Source organism: Ammodytes marinus (assembly GCF_949987685.1).
Source record: "Ammodytes marinus genome assembly, chromosome: 12".
NCBI lineage: Eukaryota > Metazoa > Chordata > Actinopteri > Uranoscopiformes > Ammodytidae > Ammodytes > Ammodytes marinus.
The window spans coordinates 2,287,255-2,311,386 of NC_137216.1; the positions used below are offsets into that span (position 1 = coordinate 2,287,255).

The 24,132-nt window shown below is 41.8% G+C and overlaps 1 protein-coding gene across 1 annotated transcript; it reads left to right on the forward strand.

Annotated features, from left to right (window-relative positions):
* Window positions 1–1,219: 1,219 nt before the first annotated feature.
* On the forward strand, window positions 1,220–24,132 carry steap3 (STEAP family member 3, metalloreductase; the record flags this gene model as incomplete). Its single annotated transcript, XM_080037928.1, has 7 exons — window positions 1,220–1,304; window positions 7,333–7,499; window positions 10,749–11,222; window positions 13,929–14,256; window positions 21,676–21,875; window positions 22,012–22,176; window positions 23,559–24,132. 7 exons carry the CDS (start codon window positions 1,220–1,222, stop codon window positions 23,850–23,852), a joined length of 1,713 nt encoding a protein of 570 aa, XP_079894054.1. The 3' UTR covers window positions 23,853–24,132.

The following is a 24,132-nucleotide window of genomic DNA, read 5'->3' on the forward strand; positions in this document are numbered from 1 at the left end:
ATTCCACCTGTTTGTTTGGGTCTTTGAAGAAAAGCTTTCCGTAACCGAGGGTGTTTACCATTCCAAATATAATTTATCATTAAAGAGTCAAGGGCCTGAAAAAAGGATTTGGGGAGAAAGATGGGGAGACATTGGAATAGATATAGGAACTTTTTGAGTAATGTCATTTTAATTGAATTTATTCTACCTATGAGAGAGAAAGCCAGAGGAGACCACTTCGATAATATTTGCTTCGCCTGATCCAATACTTTGAGGAAGTACGATTTAAATAGGTTTTTAAAATTTCTGGTAAAACATACCCCAAGGTAACTCAGCTGATCTGTCACCACTTTGAGTGGGAGAGCTGTGTAATCAAGTTTGAGAGCGTCTTTATTAATCGGAAAGAGTTCGCTCTTACTCAAGTTAAGTTTATAGCCAGAAAACTGACTAAAGACCTCCAACACAGAAAGTGCCTCCGGTAAAGAGGTGGCTGGCTTGGCGACAAACAAAAGTAAGTCATCGGCGTATAATGATACCTTATGTTCAATTCCTCCTCTCCATATCCCCTGAATCTGTTTGTTACTACGAATGGCAATTGCAAGTGGTTCGAATGCAATAGCAAAAAGGAGCGGGCTCAAAGGACAACCCTGCCGGGTCCCACGGTGCAGAACTTTAGCTGGTTTTCTATGGAAATCTGTCACTCTATTGAACGACGAACTGAGCGCCGTTCACAAACGCCAGAATGAACGTGTTAATAATAACGTTCATCAGGCAGAAAACAGTCCGTTCAGTTCACGTTCGCCCTCAATATGAACGAGTTCATGAACGATCGTTCATTGAACACATTCAGGCACAACACTGTCCTACTCTCTCTGATAGTGTGTGCTTCAGATCAGAAAACACTAATATGATTAATTTAAGAAGACGATTACAAATATAACCATATAAAATATATTATTATTTTGACATTTATTTGGAGGGCATATCTAAAACAAACTTGCACAGGCACACTAACTCAATAGTGCATGTGTAGACACACACATCAGACCTGAGCTTGGGGTCACCACTGACTCTACTACAGAGCGCTTACTGCTAAGGTTCCTGGCTTAAGGACACAAAAAACCCTTGGTGGCGCCGTACTCACAAGACACCCTTGAACATCACCAGCAGACACAGCCAAATGTTAACAAACTGTTTCTCTCTCAACTTTTACAGAAATGTCAGTGTGACACATTGGGCCATGCAGCGCAATGTGCTTCTGGCTAAAGCTGCAGCATGTTTAGACATCAAACACAGCCACATGCCGGAAGCAAGCTCTTTGGAGGGTGAGCATGTGTATGGTTGCGTTCCGAATCGCATACTCTTTCTTTTTTCTATTCTACATACTACATCCGACGATAAAAATAATCTAGTTAGGAAGCAGTAGGCATACTATTGGGACATACTTTTACTCTTTTATTTCATCATATCATTGCGCCTTGATCTTGCCTCTTGCTTTTATATCCGTCGCATCCCTGTTTGTTTTCATATGGAGGCTTCGTCGATGTGACGTCACTTCAAGTGCGCACTGGATTGTGGGTCAGAATCGCCCAAATAGGATGCAGTTTTCAACACTAACAATCTTGGCCGGAGGAAGTAGGACATCCGGGTACTTCTAACCATCCTAAATCTGGCCACAAGAATCGGGACATCCTAAATCTTTTTTCTACATACTATATAGTAGAAAGTATGTGATTCGGAACTCAACCTATATCTATGACCTCTGTCTCTCTGACACACACATAATGCAAATGCATGCAACTCTGCAAATGCATTCCTCTCTTCTGATTGGACCATTCCCTCTCCTCTCCTGTCCTCTGATTGTTCTGTTCCCCTCCCCAAACTTGCTCTTTAATGCTACGTGTGTCGTGTGTGGGCACCTGTTTGATGATCTACATACCACCTTCAATGATTCACATGTGATTGTAGCCTGTATTGTCCTGAGAAAGTCTTAGTCCATGAGTATGTTATGTTTAAAGCATCTGAATCACTCTTGTGGCATGACAACTATGTTTCTTTAATTTCTGAATGTTTAAGCTTAACATATAATTCGCCCATGCTAATCGTGCTAGCATTTCCCATTGAGAATACATTGTACAATTAGCATTGAGCTAGCAGGACCAAACAAACTCATGTTAAAGGTTCAGTAAGCCAAATGGTTCTTTTAGCTAACTTCCTGTCAGTTACTGCAGTTAGCAGTCCCCACCTTCGTCCCTATGTCACCACATTAATGAAAGCGGCGTGTTATCTATCATCATCTCAGATCCATAAGTGTGATAAAACATGATAAAAACCATCAAAACAGACATTGGGAAGGATTTTTACCTGCTCCGCCATTGTCGGCGCATAAACATTCTCCCCTCTGTCGCTCTGCGAGTGCACCGGCAGTGAGACTTAGCGTTCTCTCTTCTGATTGGATATCAGGTGTGGGATCCCAGAAAAGTTTATTTGATGATTACATGCAGAGCGGATGACTAAGAGATCGGAGTTATGAAATCTGCACACTATAAGTGATCACTGTATGAAAATAGAGCGATTTCACACGTATATTAACATAAATATATCGCTTACTTCACTTTTAAGCACTACTCATTTGTTTCATGCTATTGTGTACTGTTTATTCATTTATATGAACATGAATAGTAGGCAATGAATGGCATGCTTATCGTGCCCTGCCTGCGCTTGGCTACAATCACATGACTAGGGATGGGAATTGATAAGAATTTAACGATTCCGATATTGCTTATTGATCCGATTCTTTAGCGATTCTCTTAACGATTCTAATTGGGTGAGGGAATAAGCACAAATTAGTTTGCTTGTATTTACTCACTTTAATATCTGATCAGAAGTGTGTCTAGTGTGTGCCTTGAAAGATTATCAAGAGTACTTTAGGATTAAGAAATTGTACATTTTTGGGGGCGCCTTTAGCTCAGTTGGTAAGGCGTCCTCCTCCTGGGCCGGGCCCAGCAGCAGACCCGGGTTCGATTCCCACCCGCGGTCGTTCTCTGCATGTCACTCCCCTCTCTGTCCCATTTCACCTCTGTCTCTCTGCACTGTCAATAAAGCATAAAAATGCCGAAAAAATATCTTAAAAAAAAAAAAAAAAATGTAAATTTTCAAATGAATTCGTCCAGACAAAGAAAATAATGTTTGGCTTTTTTAAGCCCAAATGCCATTATGTGCCCTAAAAACTAAAAACACAGACTGAAAACAGTCAAGGAAGAGCTTGTGCCTTTTGGAATATTAACAGTTCTCATTTACATTCAACTTGAAACAAAATTCAACTGACATAAAAAATACAAAGAAGTCTTCTGTAAAGATAAGACTATCTACTTTGGCAAATTAACTATTTTCGTACAGAAAAATTATCATGTTTGCCCTCTCAGGACGGATACGAGATCTTTAAAGTACATGCTGTTCTTATGTGCAGCACGCTGTTTATTATTAATATAACGGCCCGTCCTCAGACACATGTACCGGATGGTTTTATACACATCGATCGCTCCATCAAGTTATCCAAGTCAGAGCTTTTTGTATCCAGAGATCTTGTCTTTAGAAAATGTCTAGTCAAATGTTGGTGTAGGCTACTGTTTCCTTATCACCGGACTGCCTAATCCCGCTGTGTGTTGTTTTGGGATTGTTTCCACCGCCGTGCGTAAAGGCAGCATTAGAACAGCTGACGGGAAGAAAAAGAAAAAGACTCTCGCCTTTTTATCTCTCTCCCTCTTTTATTAGCCCACACCTAGGCCTACACACATTCATTCTCATACATTTTCTCAGTATGTTGAAGTCCAAGTGATGTGCATTTCTGGTGCCGACTAGTAAGGCAGCAGGCGTTTAAACGTTTCACCATCAGGATCGCCGGCAGTGCGCTTGCTTGTGCGACTGTCGTCTGATGTAATATAAACTTTACAATTGTTGCAAGTGGCAGTATTGTCGTCTTTTCAAGTGAAATACAACCAACATTTAGAGCGCTTCTGTCTCGACGCCATGTTGGCTGCGTTCTGAACCAAAACAAAGCAGCGCGTGTGTGAAGTCATGATGCATTTGCAACGAGCGAAACTGTCAAGCAGAATCGTTAAGCAGGCATGATGGCGATTCCATGGAATTGATTGACTGGGCACCGGGTCTGAAGAAGAACATGACGGTGAATCATTCAAGGTGGTATGTAGATCCTCAAACAGGTGCCCACACACAACACATTGAAAGAACCTGGCATAGGTTAAAAGAGCAAGTTGAGAGACAAAGAGGTAATCAAACCGAGCGCTTATTGTCTGACCATCTTTGTCTCATTGAGTGGTCTGAATGGCTGGGCAGGAAACATAGAGATGGCCCTGTTGGTAGGCTCCTACATGATGTTGCTAAGCAGTACTGAGTAGGCTAAAATGGTGACAAGAAAACTTGTTTAATTGTTTTTTTATTCTTTTTTATTTACTATTTTAAATGAATAGTCCAGTCTTAATCATTGCACACTGGAATCGATGTCAGACAGCAAACACATTTTTACAATTGCACAATGCTGTGTGATTTGTTTTAGATGAAGAAGAATATTGAAGTTCTGAAGTTGTTAAAAAGTAAATAAAAATATATTTTTTCAAAAGAGCTGTCTTAAAGTGAGTTTTGTGCTTCATCGCTATAACATTGTATTTACATGTAGTTTTTTAAAGGTGAAGTAAGCGATTTATTTATGTTAATATAAGGGTGTATTCACACTGGGAAAGTCCGCTAGTGCACTTGCTTTGGTCCAGACCAAATAGAGTTTTGATTTTTTTTGTTTGGTGTGGTCCACTTTCATATTGCCCCTTTTGCAAGTGAACCAGCATTACGAAGCAAAACCACACGTGATCTGAGGTCATTCATTCATTGGACAGACATTCTGGGGTGGAGAGAAACAGGAAGCACGAAGTTTAACTGCGAAATATATATCATTGATATAATATGGGGCTAAAAATAATAAAAGGGCCTACATCTAACCTATAAATAAAGAGGAAAAACATCAAATTATTGTTGTTTCATATGGTCATAATGTGTAGCCTTATGTCATGTGGCTTGTAGCCTACGATGTGAAACATCATTTTTACTGTATTTTTGGTGCTGGATGCGCGTCACGCGAGAAGAATAGGCTCAAGCTGACACTCAGCTGATTAAGCTGTGTATCAGCTGGGTCGGCGCAGTTCAGCTCCAAACTGACACGGGGATAGTATTGACGGTCCCGTACATGGGAAGCAAAATAAAAACACACACTTCTTGCGCAGCGTGAACCTGTTGGCACTGTGCGAGAGACGCTCCCCTCTCCTTCATCTGATCGCTGAACACATTCAGCATTTATATTGTTCTGGGCTCCCGGTCAAACCACAACTAATCTTCCTAATAATGGTGACAACAACACTTTCCCATAATGTGAAGCTGACGGCTATTTATTAAAAAAGAAAAGAAAGAAAAGGCACAGTGCCTCCTGCATTTGGGTCGGATCGAGTCCGAACAAATTCACACCACAAACGAACTGCAGCAGAGTGCGTTTGGAAACGCATCGAGACTACCTCTTCAGCTGGGTCTCGGAGCGTTTGTTTGGTCCGCACCCGAGTGCGATTGCTGTATTCACACCTGCCTGAAAGATGCGCACCGAAGGCAGAAGTGCATCCGAGTTCGTTTCAACCGAACTAAACACGGCATGTGTGAATACACCCTAAGTGTTAAATCGCTCTTTATTCAGACAGTGATCACTTAAATAGTGTGCATAAAGCCGATCTCTCAATCACCCGCTCTGCATGTAATCGTCAAATAAACTTTTCGGGGATCCCACTACTGATAACCAATCAGAAGAGAGAACGCTACAAACCGGCACCCGTCTCATTGACGGTGCACGTGCAGAGCACAGATGGGTGAATGTGTATGTGCATACAATGGCGGAGCAGGTAAAAATCCTTCCCAATGTCTGTTTTGATGGTTTTTATGATCTAAGATGATGCTAGATAACTCGCTGCTTGAAGACCGCAGTGCATTAATGTGGTGAAGAGAGAGGGGACTGTTAACTGCAGTAACTGACAGGAAGTTAGCTAAACTGACCATTCCGCTTACTGAACATGTAAATTCACATTTTATCAACCTTGACAAAATGTAGTACTTATTAACTGTTAAAAAGTGTATATTAAAGGATTTATTAAGCTTTATAAGCATTGTTCCCACTTTAGATCAGGTACTTGCATAATGCATAATTAACTGCTAATAGATCCATAAAGCAACAAACAATGCTTAGTAAAGGTTTAACAATGACATCATAGGCAAGTTAATAAGACTCAATAAATGGGTTTGTAATGCTTTTATTAACAACTATAAGAAACTCAAAAGACTGTTATTAAGCTATCAATAAATAATTAACAGGTTTCTTATAAGTGCTTATACAAGTCTTATAATCTCACAATAAACATGTATATTATTATTATATTATTATTAACACTTATATATAGTCTTATTAACAGAAATGAATGTTAATAAGCAGCTACTAAGGTCCTTAGTACATATTAACTAAGGCTTATTACAAGGACCTTAATATAAAGTGTTATCCAATATAGTAGTGGTGTCCTTAGAGCAGAATGGCAAGGGATAAAAACAATGGCATCCATCAACCAGTGAGACCAGACAACTCATCAGCGTGACTGGTTGACTGGCCAAATGCCAAATTAGTTATTTTCTTGGTTTGAAAGGTCAGACTTCTCGTCTAATGTAACCACATTAAGGGAGAACTTACCACCTCAAAATGAGGCTGTGAATATCTCGAGAATGGGTCACAACTGTATCTAAGACGGTATAAAGACCCTGATGCCATTTGTGGACGTACATTTTGTTGCTAATCAGCTAAGGGAGGTCTTCTCAACTTATTCCAAATACCAACAGCGTGGTAAGTATCCACTATGATACCTATATGGAAATAAAAAAATCCTAAAGGACTAAATGAATTCAGACCAGTGGCACTTACCCCCCTGTGATGAAATGCTTAGAAAAAATCATAAAATACAAAATCATCTCCCTAATTGATGGCAAATTAAAAACGCTGCAGTTTGCCTAGCAAGTCGGTAAAGGGGTGGAGGACGCAAAGCTTTTTATCCTGGAAAGAGTGTTCAAATATCTTGAAAACCAAATTTTGTCGATTTTAGTTCAGCTTTGCAGCCACACATTTTAATCGAGCGATATGATACCCATTTTATTTGACCAGATTTTACTGTGACTTTTTTACTTTTTAACAGATCAAATCCAGCAGGTTCTCATAAACGGACACATGTCCACTGTCACCACATCAAACACCACACTCCTCAGGGCTGCTCTACCCCTTTGCTGTTTACCATATACAGATAGCTGCCGGTAGGAAGGAAAGCTATCTCCTCAAGTTCTCTGACAACACCGCCCTGCTGTCTCTGCTTCAGGGCCCCCAGTCTGATCACAGTGGTGCCCCATCTGCATCTGTTAAATGGTGCGATGATACAGTAGATTTCAGGGAAGGCATCGTGGAACCACAAGCCAGTTTCATACTAAAATATTTTTGCTAAGGAAGCTAAACTCCTTCGGAGTCTGCAAGACCACTTTATGTAACTTTTATCAAACTTTTATGGAGAGTAATTTGTGTGCTGGTTCAATGGGTTGACTGTAATAGACAAAAAACTGTCTTAATTACATTGTTAAGGTCTGCTCCGAGAACACTGGAGTCCAACAGAAAGACCTCAGCTGTCTGAAAGTAACAAGCAGTCCTGAAAGCTGAAAAAATAACTCTTTCTGCTTTTACCAGTGAATTTGTCACTTGCGTGTTGATGCTGATGTTGAAGTTTGATTGTTGTTTTTAGTTATGTATTTATTCATTGTATTAACATGAATGGGATAGGCTGTAAAAATGATTTGGGGGATAAATAAAGTATTCTAAATCTGAATCAGGCAGCACAACTCACCACTTCCCTCCTTTGCAGGTCTACTATAGAAGGCCTACTAGGCTACAGTATAACACTGTATAGCATTGGTTGACACTCTAATGGTCTTCGTATCTGTGTCACTCTTGTACAACCTTTGCATTATCAGTTGACTGAAGGGCAAGCTGCTGGCATTATCTATAGCTGTCAGTTGTGATGCTTTCAGTTGCTGTCGGAAATATTTTTGTTGCGCATAAACCTTTGGAATTACATTAGCTACATCTATGTATAATTAATCCACGACATGTGGTCTGATCTTCATCAAAGTCACCATAATAGACAGGTGCACTCTATGTAAACTAACAGCAATCACTTTTTTTTTTAAATTGGCACATTTAATAAATAAACTCATTATTACAACTCTAAATATAAAACCTTTTGTGAACAACCTTTCCAAATCACCTCAAAATAATTACAACTCAGATAATGCCATCAGTGGGTTGAAGTGCAGTGAGTGATTAGTTGTGCCTTGATCTGTATAGGCCTAAACCATTAAAATATTGGTTACATCACAAGCTGAGATGAACCATCCCATCTTCACCCTTTATCAGAGCAGCTTTAAGAAGAACCCCTTTAGGTCTAGTTTCTAAAACAAAGGGTTCACTTTCTTTTTCCAAACTGACTTTGAATGTTAAAGCAAATAGTTCAAGGAATAGGCTACGCACACACCGTCCTAACATGTCAAGAGTCCGGTCAATGTTATAAAGCTTAGAATCCTACATAATCAAACACCCTTGGGCCATGGTGCGATTAAAGAAAACTCCCAAAAACAACTTCAACAGAGAAAAAACGGAAGAAACCTCAGGAAGTAGGCTACAACAGAGCAGGGATCTCCCATGACGGACCGCCGTGCCATAGACGTCTCCCATGTCCATGCTCAGACCCCTAAAAAATCAAGGTATGAAGATGTAAAAAGAAGAAAAGAAGAGACTCACGCCATGAGGTCGGAGTTCATTCGCAGTACGTGAAGGCAGCAGTGGGCGGGGCATACGGTCACGTAACATGCGTCTCTCTGTCCTCTGATATGAACGTGAAGCAGTTACAGAAGAGTCGTTACATAGCCTATATGGTGAACTTTATGGACGAGGGAAGAGGTAAGCCAGATAGGCTATGTTGGTATTGTGTAGCCTATATTTTGAAATGGCGACGTATTTATTATTTAATATTTGGACTCTTGCGTGCTGCTAGGCTGCTGACACATCTTACCAAAGATTCACCTTGCAACTGCTTGCGACGAGACGGTTTTAGAACGTCGCAGGGGATAAATCGCAGCAGTGTGAACTGCTCGTCGCAGCGCGTTGCAAGCCGTTGCAAGGCGTCGCAGAAGATTTAACATGTCAAATCGCAAGGTCCAGTTTTAGAACGTTTCGGCGGTCTCGTCGCAAGGAGTTGCAGTTGCAAGCAGTTGCAAGGCGAATCTTTGGTCTGAACTGGGCTTTACACACATCGGTATTTTGAATTCTGCTTGCCTTTATGCCGCCGCTCATTTCAGTTTACTTCTTTATCGACTTTCACAGCATTTATTGATATACCCTCTCTTTGACGTGAACTTCTTACAAATAGGATCAGTTTCTAACATCATATGTCGAGGCGAGGGAATACAGATCAAAATGAGCTTTAGCATTGTGTAGTCTCCGTCAGAACTGTAACTGTAGGTCAACAACATTGCCGAAAATACACTGCCATCTTGTGACATGATATGGTAGCTACATAGGCGTAGGCTACCCCCATTTAAACTGAACTCTTGTACTTCTTTGGTGTTCTTTATGTAGGTTAACACAGAGTAAATAAAGTGAAAGTGAGTATGGATGGTTGAATAGAGGTCTCTTTCTGCTTGAAGGTGTTACAATGTGCTTTTATCCACCTTATTCTCTTCCCATATCTAATAAAGTCATCATCAATGTGGAACATTTGGAAACGCTGTTAAAATATTGTGAATAGGCCTACATTTGACTACAGATCTATATAGGCGATTACAATAACAGCTTTTGGTTATATTGTTCCAAGATCATATTTTAAAGAATGGTGGTAGGTTAAATATTGCTCTTTGATGTGGCATTTCTGTTTGAGAGTGGACTATTTCATTATATTATTCATAGCATTCATTCATATTGACATTAACATAATTTCACAACTACAATGTCCCCATTCAGAATAGCTGATTCATTCTTCTGAGAATAAAAGGTGAATCTGGCAACATCTTACCTTACCTTTCCTAGGACTAAAATGTTATCTCAAATGAAACTGTAAATAATATCATAAGATTATTAAAAGCATACCAACATATTTTATTTTAAAAACACATCTTCCTGGCTGACTGACTTAAATCTAAAATCCTTTCCCTCTCAATAAATGGATGATGATAAGAAAGCTTATTTTGTGTTGAATACTTTAATATCAAATTCTTTATCCATTAATGTGTCCTGAATGTATTAAGACACTAGACTTATTGGTGTTTTATGGGAGAACTAGCACTGTACTGCAAATCACTGAAGTAAAAAAGAAAGAAAAAACCACTGCACATTATCCATGCCTTAGAATTATTATCTGCTATCTTATTCTTTATTCAGTACATTAAGTTACTTTGCTATGAGAGTTGGTAAGGCCTGATCCTCATCATCACACCTCCATACTAGTGAGCTCATGACAATTATCATTTCATTATAATTACAGTTCCACTAACCAGAGGCATGATTTGCTATCCAAATACATGTGTGTTACACTCCTAGCAGGCTTTGTGTCCATTTTAAGATTCTTCTGTCCTCTCTCCCCTAGCAAGCCAGCATGCAGAGTGAGATGGAGACCCCCTTGTTGTGCGGTGCCTCCTCCTCTCCCCGGGGCCCTGTGGTCTCCATCATAGGTTCAGGAGACCTGTCGCGCTCCCTGGCCGTGCGCCTGCTGTCCTGTGGGTTCAGGGTGGTGGTGGGGAGCAGGGACCCACAGCGTGTCCCCAGGGAAGGCTTTCCTGAGGGGGTGGAGCTGCTGTCCCAGAGGGAGGCAGCACACTCTGCAGAGAGGCTTGTGTTTGCTGCAGTTTACCCAGAGCACTACCACACCTTGCTGGGGCTGAGAGAGGCGCTGGCCGGGAAGGTGCTGGTGGATGTGAGCAACGCCAGCACACTGAACAGCAGAGAGCCGTCCCATGCAGAGACACTGGCTCAGCTCTTCCCACAGAGCAGTGTGGTGAAGGCCTTCAATGTGCTGTCTGCCTGGGCACTGCAGGTCGGAGCCCATGATGGAAGCAGGCAGGTGAGGTACAGGTGACATAGGATTCAAGACAACATTTAGGTCAGGCTGAGAAGATTAAAGGCCCACTCACACTAGGGCCGTTTGCCTGTTCCGTGCTGCAGGAAGATTCAGCACGATTCCCCCCTCCCCACTCCCCCCACTGGCCCGTGCTCACACTGCTCGTGGCCTGGGCACTAGGGGTGTGAACGTTTACAAAAATGTCTAACCGTGTACACGACGGAATTTTTTTCGTGTACACGGTTAACCGTGACGTCATTGTCTTCGCGCCCGCCGTCTTGTAGGCGCACGCGCACACACACACACACATACGCGTTTGTTCGCCTGTAAACACACAGTTGACATGAACTACGCTCGTTTACACACCTCTTATAATAGGTCCATGGCACAAACACAAACACACACACACACGTTCGCCTGTCATGTGCGCCGTCATTATCGCGCTTCATTAATTTCCTGATTAATATAGCCTATCGCTTTCTACATGTCCACGTTCATGCAGGTTGAACAGGTGTTATAAAGTTCGGGCTACTTACGAGCTTAGTTCACGTCAACCGAGAAACTTTAGATTATCTTTCATCACTCTTCCGTGGCTGTGAGTCGAGCCCCAGCACGGCGACTCCCCGTGTGTGTGTGCGCCGATACACACACTCACAGACTCGCCGAGGGACAGACCGATTCGGCAGACTAGCTTTTATCATCCCCGATTAGTTTAGGCCTACTAGTGATGTAAAATCAATAAATGCGTGTCTCCAGAACATATTTAAAAACTTTGAAAAAAATTAAATTTTAAGATTTTTTTTTTAAACGGTTTTCGTTTATTGATTTTTCCTAAACGGTTATGACTTACTAAACGGTTACACGTGTACACGTGCACACCCCTACTGGGCACGTTTGCACCTTGCCTACGTCACCGTGCGCGTTTAGGATTTGGAGCGTAGTCTTGTAGGCTATACGACTGTTTGTGAATATTTTCATCCAGCCAAATTTGCATCATATATTCCACTTCCACATTAGAGCAACGAGAATCCTTAAGCTATTGTTTTTTTTTAAATGTAGCCTTGACGTAATAGGTCGCGGTGGACAGTCTCATATTTGTGCAGCACGCTGTTTATTATTAATATAACGGCCCGTCATCAGACCATACGTACCGGATGGCTTTATACACACATACATCGCTCCATCAAATCCAAGTCAGAACTTTTTTATGGGCAGAGATCGTTTTTTTAAGTGTCTTTATAAAGTTTCTTGTTAAACCTTAGTGTAGGCTACTGTTTCCTTATCACCGGGCCGCGGTGTGTTGTTTTGGGTGCGTCTCCACCGCCATGCGTAAAGGCAGTTATGACAGCTGACGGGAGGAAAAAGAAAAAAATCATCTGACGAACGTGAGTAAACACGAAATACTTTTTGCTTTGCTTTCTGCGCTCACTTATTTAGCTCTCTCCCTCTTTTATTAGCCCACACCTAGGCCTACACACACGTTAATTCTGACACATTTTATGTAGCTACAAGTCCAAGTGGTGGGCAATTCTGGTGGACTAGTAAGGCAGCGGACGTTAACGGACGCCGCCTGTGCGCTTGCTTGTGCGCGTGTCATCTCATTAGCATCTGTACTCTCCCAGGTGTGCCGTGGCCAAGGGGCTGTTCCGTGCTGGAATACAAGTTGGCGTGGTCACACTAGCCAAACGTTCTAGACTTTAGTATGCAAATGAGCTTTGGCACGGGGCCGCGGCCCTAGTGTGAGTGGCCCCTAAGACCAAACTAAAAAAAATATTTTTATGATGATTTTATAGGATTTACTTAAATATCTATATGGTGGTATGGTATATAGAGTAGGGGTGTGAACGTTTACAAAAATGTCTAACTGGTTACACGTCGGATTTTTTTTCGTGTACATGGTTAACCGTGACGTCATTGTCATCATGCGACCACCGTCGGATGCGACCACCGTCGTCATGCGACCACCGTCGGCGGCCGCGCGCACACACACACACACACGTTTGTTCGCCTGTAAACCTAAACACACAGTTGACATGAACTACGCTCCTTTACTCACCTCTTAATAGATCCATGGTACACACACTCACATACGTTCGCCTGTCATTTGTTCGCCGTCATTATCTCCTTTGTTAATGTCCTGATTAATATAGCCTATCGCTTTCTACATGTCCACGTTTATGCAGGCTGAACAGGTGTTATAAAGTTCAGGGTACTTACAAGCGTAGTTCACGTCAACCGGGTAACTTTAATCTTTCATCACACGTCCGTGGCCCGACAGTGACTCCCCGTGTGTGTTTGTGTGCATGCGCATGTGTGTCTGCAGTGCCGATAGACACACTCACACACACACACACCAAGGGACAGACAGATCCCTAGTTTTTTTTTATTTTTTTTATTAGATTACATTTTCTACCAATATCGAATTTACAGTCCTAAATATAAATAATCTAACCCCATGAAGATGGAAAGATGCCTGTGTAAGTGAGTAGCGTAAGTGTGTGTGGTAAATTCACAAGTGTGAGTGTGTGTGGTGGAGTGACAGAGTAGCGTATGACTACGGCTGTGCAGAAAGCCAGAGGAAGAAGATACGGGCTATCAGAGGAAATGTACAATGTGTTTATAGTGAGTTATTGTCGCTCTTCCACCTTATTAGCGTGTTCACCCCAGGTCTAACGTTTTAACACACATCCTGTGTCCCCCCCCCTGTAGGTTCTGATCTGCAGTGACTGCTCCCAGTCTAAAGCTCTGGTGGTGGGGCTGGCCCGGGGCCTGGGCTTCAGCCCTGTGGATCTGGGGGGTCTGTGTGCATCCAAACACATAGAGCAAGTCCCTCTGCTCCTCTTCCCCTCATGGGAAGGACCCATTCTGGCCACCTGCCTCCTCTTCCTCTTCTTCTATGGATACAACTTCATCAGACACGTACTGCTGCCTTACCTCCAGCATGGAGAGAACAACTTCTACCAGCTCCCACTGGTCACAGTAAATGAGACACTGCCGGCCGTCGCCCTGGTAACACTGGCTCTAGTCTATCTACCAGGTAAACAATAGTTATTTACGGCAAGAGGTGAATAGGGATTTTTTTTATCTTATAGAGATCATAATGAAACTTTGCCAGTTGATTACTAACATTAAAGCGACTACTTTTTGTATTACAATTTTTTCAGGAATTAACAAGTTTCGCAGTACCTTAATAATTATGAGTACAATTCATGGAGTATATAAAATGGATATAGCATCCGGGCTGACCTCAGTTATTCCAACTGCATCCAATTCTCCTGGCTTATGCGCGTCGCCATCTTGTGAGATTTTTACCCCGCCTTTTCCTCTTACCGAAAAAGGACATTGATGTGACATCGGGGGGAGGGAGATACGCCCATCTAGCTGACGTATACCTCCGAGGAGAAGTGAGGGACAACGGGTGGATAGCTGACACTCAAGAGATCGCGCCCCTAATTATTCATACATTTTAACCTCCAAAAGAATAAAAACTAGCCTGCTAGAAAAAAAAATAGCCCCCCCTCAGTGTTGTCATGGAGATATAACCTAAACAGACTAGAATAGCTTTTTCGACCAGACCTTAAGTTTAATAATGCTGTGAAAACGGCATATTTAACATGGAAGTCAACGAAATTGCTCTGTTCTGCAAACTGCCCTTAGTAGCCACCCGGTGCTACTGCAATTTTTGTCACTTCCGCATTGGATGCTGGTAGAACTCGCTGTGGTTGGGGCTTGGTACAATTGCATATTTGAAAAACAAACAAAAATCTAGACGTTGGATAAATTGGCGGGCTATTTATATTTGAATACAGCTGTAGTCAAAGCGGGAGGTGTGCGTTGTCTGGGCGGCTGCCTGAACTATACAGTGCTGCAGGAAATTAATCTGTTTACATTTTTTTTCATTCATTCATTCAAACTGATGAAGGCTAAATATTACCACTGAATAGAACTCAGTTAGTATAATGTATTTCCCTGGAAATACCTGGGGCCGTATTCACAAAACATTTTAAGGGTTAGGTCCTAACTCGCTGATTTAGGAGTAACTCTTCAAAATAAAGGGCATTTCACTCCTAATTTTAGGACTCCTAACTTTTTAAGATAAGTGTAATTCACAAAGCATTTTAGCGCTAGAACTAGCTCCTAAATCTATGAAAAGCTAGGACTCCTCGAGAGGACTCTTAAGTCACTAAGACCCTGTTTCCACCTGGCATTAACATCTGACTTTTTGAATCTGGTTACAAGTGGACAGCTCTCAGTCCGTGTGTTCCCACTTGTATTTTCAAATGTGACTTCTCTGTCTACTTGTGATCGGATTCCATTTACCCGCGCTGTATTTAAATCAACACGTTCATCATTTCCGTTTGCATTGGTGTTTTTAACCGGTGGGGTTCAAACAAGTAAACATACAGTGCCACAGTTTTAATCGCATTTGCTATTAAAATGCATTACATGCGAAGATAATGACCAGTCTAGGTTGACGAGATATGCTACTGTCTCATTTGGACAAGGAGGCGCGATGCACAACACTGCTTAGAGGGCTCTCGCCAAATGCGGGAAATATCATAGATAGTAGCCTATATAAAAGTAAAAACTCTTAGGCGAGTAAGTTATTTCGCCTCTTTGGCTGGTGAAAGATGTGTGTTTACCGGGCGGCTTTTCTAACGTTTGATACGCTCTTGTCACCACCACCAGTAGGCTACACGGGCGGCTTTCTGTATGCAGTTAAGATAGGCTACTGTATATGCGAACAGAATATTTCCTGTGCGCCTTCACATTAAAAGCATGTTACTAGCCAAACGCGAGTTGACTTTTATTCTTAAGCAGATAAGAACAGGAAGTAGTTGCCTTGCAGCTCTCCAGTCAATAGCAGCGATTTCCATGTTTTTAGATTTACGCAGTGAAATGAAAACAGAGGAGTAAACTTGTCATTTGCAACTCGTTCATGAGGCTTCTATAAAAGCTGCATGAACGCCAGTGATGCATTTTCAACGTATTTACTCCCAGGCAGGGGGCAGCAGTTGAGTAGGAGGTCCCTAATGTGGACACAAACCACATTCGTGTTTCCACTACCAAATGAATGCGAACACAAGCAACACAAGCGACGTAAACCACCTCCGAATGTGGTTTTTGTGATCCGATCTCAATGCGTCTTGAGAGTGTTTTCACCTGTAGTTAGGGCTGTATTCATGTGATCGGATCACAAAAACCACATGTTAATGCCAGGTGGAAACGGGGTCTAAGAGTAAATCACAGACAATCATTTGATGGAGTTTGAGAGATTTAATGATAGTGGGCTTTATACAAGGTACCTTAATAACTGTGAGGGTTTAATGATCTTAGTAAAGCTATATTTAGAAAGTATAGACACATTTATATATTTTAGGGATGCACCGAACATTCGGCCACCGAAAAAGTTCGGCCGAAAATGGCAAAATAAGTCATTTTCGGTTTCGGCCCGAAACAGTTAAAAAGCCGAACAACATAACCGAAAATTGGCGAACTAAATGACACTAAGGAAATATGTTTTTAAAAGAGCTGCGCGCTTGTAAACCAGCAAATGGCAGTAAAGAGAGACGTAACCGTGTATGCGAGTCCACGTCTCTTTGTGAGCGCGCAGCAGGAGCAGTCTGTAAGGTGCGTGCATGAAAATGTCAGAGTCCAGGATGAAACACGGCGCAATGCTTTATGCAGCATAAAGTTAAAACGCTCATCCAAGACTGTTGTTAAATCACCTTAGAAACACAAAAGCCTTGCGCGAGCGAAGCAGCGATTCACCCGGTGAAACTATGACAGTTGGTAACGGTGTCATTCACAGTGACACCTCGCCAGTGAGGGCCACCGCGCAAAAGAAACTTTAGTTTGACAGCTAAAATGATAACCGGAGATATCCTGTCCGTTAGCGCTGTTGGGGGAAAAGGCTCCTACGATCTGATTGCATTTCTCGAGCCTGAATACACAGAGCCATGTCGGCAAACTGACAGCGCGACTAAATATATGTCCAATGAGCCGCATCTTTAGTTTCAGTCTACAGACGAAAAAGTTAGAATCACCTCCTAAGCATGGACATCGTTTAAAGCCTCTCATTGTTATGATCAGGGCTTTGATGCAAATTCTGAAGTCTGAACATTACGGTGGGAGCTGTGGTGCAGTTTTTTTAGAGCAACTCAACCTGCACTGCACTGCAAAAAATGAAGTCGATCTTTTTGTAGATTCATCCTCATATAAGTCAAGGTAAAAATCAGTGAGTGGTTCACAAATTAATTCCTAGTAAAATATTAATTTTACTCTTAGATTTGAAGGTTTTACTGTTTATTTATTTATTTAGGCTTGCTTTTTACTTGTAGAATATGTTTGAGGAGAACATTTGGGAGTTCATATGCAATGTTGAAAGAATTGACTAAATAATAAACAAAACTGCAAGAGCCTCTTTCGGTATTCGCTTTCGGCCAACTGTTTAATTTTATTCGGTTTCGGTTTCGACCAATAATTTTTATTTCGGTGCATCCCTAATATATTTAGTGTATTTATATAAAAAAATATATTTATTAAAATTGCTGTAAGTGGAATGGTTCTTTTAGTTAACTTCCTGTCAGTTAATGCAGTTAGCAGTCCCCTCGCTCGTCCCTACGTCACCACATTAATGCACTGCGGTCTTCAAGCAGCGAGTTATCTAGCATCATCTCAGATCCATAAGTGTGATAAAACATGATAAAAACCATCAGAACAGACATTGGGAAGGATTTTTATCTGCTCCGCCATTGTAGGCGCATAAACATTTACCCATCTGTCGCTCTGGCGTGCACCGGCAGTGAGACCATGAGTGAGACGGGTGTCGGTTTGTAGCGTTCTCTCTTGTGATTGGATATACATTTCGGGATCCTCCAATACGTTTATTTGATGATTGCATGCAGAGCAGCTGACTGAGAGATCGGCTTTATGAAACGCGCACATTATGAAAGTGATCACTGTATGAATAAAGAGCGATTTAACACTTAACTTAACATAAATAAACCACTTACTTCACCTTTAACTCCGTTTCCTGCAGTTGCTTTGGGATTACGATGCACTGAAAGTTACTGTTGGTGTCACATTTGGGTTTAATTTCCTACTAGAGTAGGCCTATATGTGGCGCTTCGGACCATCTCCTCCGTTCCACAGGAACTGTATAGTTGCGCGTCTCGCCTTTTTCCTTCCGCATGCACTTTACGATTTCATCGGCTGTTGTTTCTTAATGGTGAATTTCCCTGTTCGTCGCTGTCTGGCTATTGCTGCATAGTCGCCGTTGAGAGAAATACAGTGAGAGTGCATGGCGTGCAGCTCTTCAATGAGGATATGTTATCCAATTCAAATCATTGTAAAATTTAAAATGAAATTACTGGGCTGCTAATATCCGTTCTTTAGTGTATTGGGTGCATTTTCACCTTGACGACTCAGCCCCAGTATGGGTAACAATGGAGTCCAGTGCTGTTAGCCCATTGTCTCTATCGGCCCTCTTAAGCGCCGCACTTCCACTCTCTTCGGCTATCCCCAACAGTAATCCCGTGATTAAGCACTCCCTTAGAATCTGGACCCAATTTAGGAAGAATTTTGGAATGCAGAATTTTTCACTTTTCAGCCCAATTGCAGCTAATCATTTGTTTACTCCCTCGACGGTGGATGGTGCATTCAAGATCTGGCATAAAAAAGGCTTAAAATGCATCGGTGATTTATTTATTAATGATCTAATTGCTAGTTTTTCTCAATTGACAAAACACTTTGGTATCGAAAAGACTAATTTTTTCCGATTTCTGCAAATCAGGCATTTTACGCAGAAGTTAATTCCCCAATTCCCTTATAAACCGCCAGCCAATCATGTCGATTTGTTTCTTTCTGTAAACCCCACATTAAAAGGCTCAATTTCTGTGTTTTTCAACCTTATTTCGAAGTTGCATAGCCCCTCATTAGCAGCTATAAGAACCCTGTGGGAGCAGGACCTAGGTTCTGCCTTCACAGATCACATGTGGGATTCAGTCCTGGATCGGATACACTCTACCTCCATGTGCGCCCGACATGCTCTTGTGCAATTTAAAGTAGTACATCGTGGGGGCGCCTTTAGCTCAGTTGGTAAGGTGTCCCCCTCCCGGGCCGGGCCCAGCAGCAGACCCGGGTTCGATTCCCACCCGCGGTCGTTCTCTGCATGTCGCTCCCCTCTCTGCCCCATTTCACCTCTGTCTCTCTGCACTATCAATAAAAGCATAAAAATGCCCAAAAAAAAAAAAAAAGAAAAAAAAGTAGTACATCGTATCCACATATCTAAAACTAAATTAGCTCGTATGTTTCCCAATGTAGACCCGACCTGTAATATCTGTAAGAGCACACCGGCATCACTCTTTCGCAACCCTAATGTCATGTATGAATTTAGAGAAAATACGTTACTACCCAGGGATCTGAGAATAAATTTGACAGAATTTGGCGCCCCTTCCTAAATTATTTTAAAAAACCAACAACAACTATAGAAGAGTAGCTACCTCCTCCCCTCTTTTATTTAATTTTATTTTATTTCTTTGTGTTTTTTTTTTGTTTTTTATACTGATTGTTTATTTCTGTTTCTTGTAGTGTATATTTCGTGTTGTTGGGTGTGAGGGTGGGATGTGGGTGGGGTATGTTCGGGAAAAAAAGGGGAAAAAATTTGTATTCATTGTGCTATAATTTTGTTACTAACATTTAATAAAAAAAACCTTTGAAAGAAAGAAATGTATAATGAATAGGCCTATGTGGCGCTATTGTAGGCTAATTGTGAACAAATGTGTGGGAAACCCTGCAGTATCTTGGTTTCATGTTAAATCAGTGTCACTTGTCATTAATTGTATTTAAAAACTCTTTACTTTAATACAGCGACACAATATGGATAACAGCTGTTAAACTGTTAAATTAAACGTTTGCCGTGGTTGGTCGGCAAAACAGAACATTCCACTTACTTGCTAATGAAAGATTTAAGTGACGTCTTCCAAATCGTAAAGGGTCAAGTCCAAAGCCGTCTCAAACTCACACAACATATCCGCAGCCATCTTTGATGTTTACTATCACGGCTTCGACGTCACATGCACGTCACTGTCGTCATCCGGTTACGTCCTCCCCAGAGCACCATACAAAGGGCTCTGGCGCGCCCATATTAGATAAAACCAATTGAAACGTGATCCCGGATTTCTGGTATTTTTGAAAAAGCTTCAACGGAGAGTGTACAGACCAACAGGCGCAGCAAATTTAATTTGCCAGCGCCTAGTGGCAGGTCTGGGAATGCCAGGCCAAGTCTTAGCAGCTTTGTGAATAGGTTTTAAGAAATTACTCCTTACTAAGAACTTTTAGTGCTCCTTGGGAGTACTCTTAGCGCTGTTTTGTGAATACGGCCCCTGATCTGTATAAACAGTTCAGCATGTTAATACAAAGTTTCATAACTTTCCTTTTATTGTTGATCAATATTACATATATCTATATTTTACATTTCCTTTGGCACAGCAAACTCTGTTCCTTTGTTCCCTGATTGAGTCCTTGATTAGGACTCATACATACATCTCTCGTCATTATGAATATAATTATATAATCAAATAAATTCAAAGGTCAAAGTTCTTTATTGTCATGTGCTCAACAGTTAAGATAGTGGTCATTGGCAATTCATTTCTTTGTACTCAGATTATCTCCTACAGTTCTAATGATTCATTCTTCTCCAGCTTCATATATATATATATATATATCTTTTTTTTTTACCTTTATTTATACAGGTAAATCCCATTGAGAACGGAGACTCTTTTTGAAGGGAGACCTGTTCCCATTCCCACATTACCGTTCACACACATTCATATACTGATAGCAGGCTAACTATCGATGTTCACAGGAGGCAATGTGGGTGAAGTGTCTTGCCCAAGGACACAACGGTTGCGTTCCGAATCGCATACTCTTTCTTTTTTCTATTCTACATACTACATCCGACGATAAAAAGAATCTAGTTAGGATGCAGTAGACACACTATTGGGACATACTTTTCTCTCTTATTTCATCATAACATTGCGCCTTGATCTTGCCTCTTGCTTTTATATCCGTCGCATCCCCGTTTGTTTTCATAACATGGACCTATAGGCTTCGTCGATGTTACGTCACTTCACGTGCGCACTGGATTGTGGGTCAGAATCGCCCAAATAGGATGCACTTTTCAACACTAACAATCTTGGCCGCATGAAGTAGACCATCCGGGTATTCTAACCATCCTAAATCTGGCCACAAGAATCGGGACATCCTAAATCTTTTTTCTACATACTATATAGTAGAAAGTATGCGATTCGGAACGCAACCAACAACTATGACACAGATGGCAGGACGGGGATCGAACCCTTTGATCATTGGCCGACCCGCTCTACCACCTGAGCCACAGTCACCCCAACTCCTGCAGCTGTATTACATCAATGATTCCATTCTGTTTCCTCAGGTCTGATAGCAGCAGTGTTCCAGCTGGCCAGGGGAACCAAATATAAGAGATTCCCTCATTGGCTGGACTGCTGGCTGTGCAGGCGGAAGGAGCTTGGCCTGCTTGCCTTCCTTTGCACTACACTCCATGCAGTGTACAGTGTGTGTCTGACACTGAGGAAGGCTGCAGGGTACTCACTGCTGAATGCAGCTTATCACCAGGTATACACCATGGATCTGTTTGTTCATATGTGGCTCTCTTCTTATTGCATTGTACCAGGGGCGACCGTGGGCCTGACATCTGACATACTTAGCTCTGGTACTTTTTTTAATTGAACATATTTCCAATCACTTGTAGGTAAAAGCCGGTGTTGAAAATGCCTGGGTGGAGCAGCAGGTCTGGAGGTCTGACCTTTACCTGTCCTGTGGAATTCTGGGATTCGGAGTCCTCAGTCTGCTGGCTATTACATCTCTGCCCTCTGTCGGAAATGCCCTCAACTGGAGGGAGTTTACATTTGTTCAGGTCAGAAGATAATTCTATGATTTATTGCATAATATTTGTGGCCGTAATAATTTTTTTACCTAAACTTCCTATCCCAGTAATAAAAGTCAACCTCTTCAATAATACAGCAACTTTTAAAACTCTGTCGACCTCTTGGGAAGCTAACAAAATCACAAAATCATTGCTAAATACATACACCCCAAATTTAGCATAACCCTGAATTCCTGTCTTGCAATACCGACCTTTATAACCTTTGAGGTAACCAATTCTTCATGTTGAACATACCTATCTAGAATTACAGAGTAGGGAAAAATCAGGTCTTCAGGTACAACTAAATTCCATGGTTAAACCTTAGATTAATAAAACCAACAACCCACTTCATATTTTATCATTAATGCTGGGTTTACACAGGTAAGCCCAGCATTACCTGTGTAACACTGGTCTTTTACAGGACTTTTAAAAGACTTTGAAAAGACTGAAGACTGAAACCCTCTCACAACTAAAGACAATCAACTCACACCTGAAGACAACTAGTCATTAGTTTTTAGTCACAGAGTGAGATTTTGAAAAGACAGGGGGTTTCATATTGCAAGACTACAACTAGATTCCTTTTGAGATTACTATTATTTCCGCGATTGTGATTATTTAATTAAAAACAAATTAATTCAATATTCCGAGCGGGGGACTCGCTTTAGTTATTTGACCATCTTTATTTGCTGATCTTGTCCCCAAATAACATTAACTCCTAACCCTGTATTTGACGGTAAAGTGTTAAGGCTGTCAGCCTGGTTGTCCAGCCGAGGCTGCTAGGAAAAAGTGTCTAAAATAAGTGCCTCACAGGCGGACACAGGTCACGACTAATGCCGCTCCTCCTGCGTCGTGCTTGGTGCATGCGAGTGTGACAGTGTTTACGTCATTTTGCTTGAGCCAACCCCTGAAGACTAACGATAATATCAAACATGTTTGATAATGTCGGAACGTCAAGACGGGAAGAAGACTGGCTGAAATCGGGTCGGTTGACCACCTTACACCAAACGACTGAGATTACGTGCACGCGCCACAACTCCAGCAAGACTCCTGTGATTTCAGTCCGACATTGGAAGATTGTCTCGACTGTCAAATCGCGTGAAAAGTTGTGTAGTGTAAGCCCAGCATTAGTTGTCAAAAAGCTGATTCAAGCAGCTTTCATTCAAATGCAATTTAAGCATACTTACTATATGTGTTTTTATTGTTGTACCACCTATTATGTCTAATCTTTGTTCAGATATTATGATCCATGCTGACCCTGTTGAACATGAGACGATGCATCTCAAGAGGCTTATCCAGTAGACATGAATTTATTCCAATCTAAAATCTCCTTGTAATATTGTGTCATCCTAAATGCTCTTTTTGTGTGTCTCCAGTCAGGACTTGGTTATGCTGCTTTAACTCTGTCCATAATGCACACCCTATTCTTCGGCTGGGACTTTGCCTTCTTCCCCGTGGCCTACCCTTTCTACCTCCCTCCGGTCTACCTGCTGGCCCTCATCCTGCCCTGTGTAGTGCTGGTAGGACGGGTCCTCTTGGTCCTGCCCTGCCTGACCTCAAGACTGGCAAAGATCCGCAGGGGCTGGGAGAGCACACGACACAGGCCCCCAAAGAACCAGGAGCCAGGCTCAACTCAAGAGGGATCCCCTCAAAACCTTGGTGACGTCTAAGGTTCTAGATAGTAAGGGGAAGAACCCAGATGTTCCTTTTCTCTCTGTGAGAGTCCAAACTCTACCCATCCGCATAAAGCCAAAAATGTGCTGCGCAAAAAAAAAAATCTGATTTATAAAACTGTGCGGCGCACACTTGCACGCAATCTTCCCTTTATAAATACCCACCTGCGGTGAATTGTGCGCAGAGGATCTCCGCCCCGTGTCATCCCACTTCACCTCCCAGTTTCATCCGACATTCTACCATACATGACAAATGCTAAATAGCTCCTGAATATGA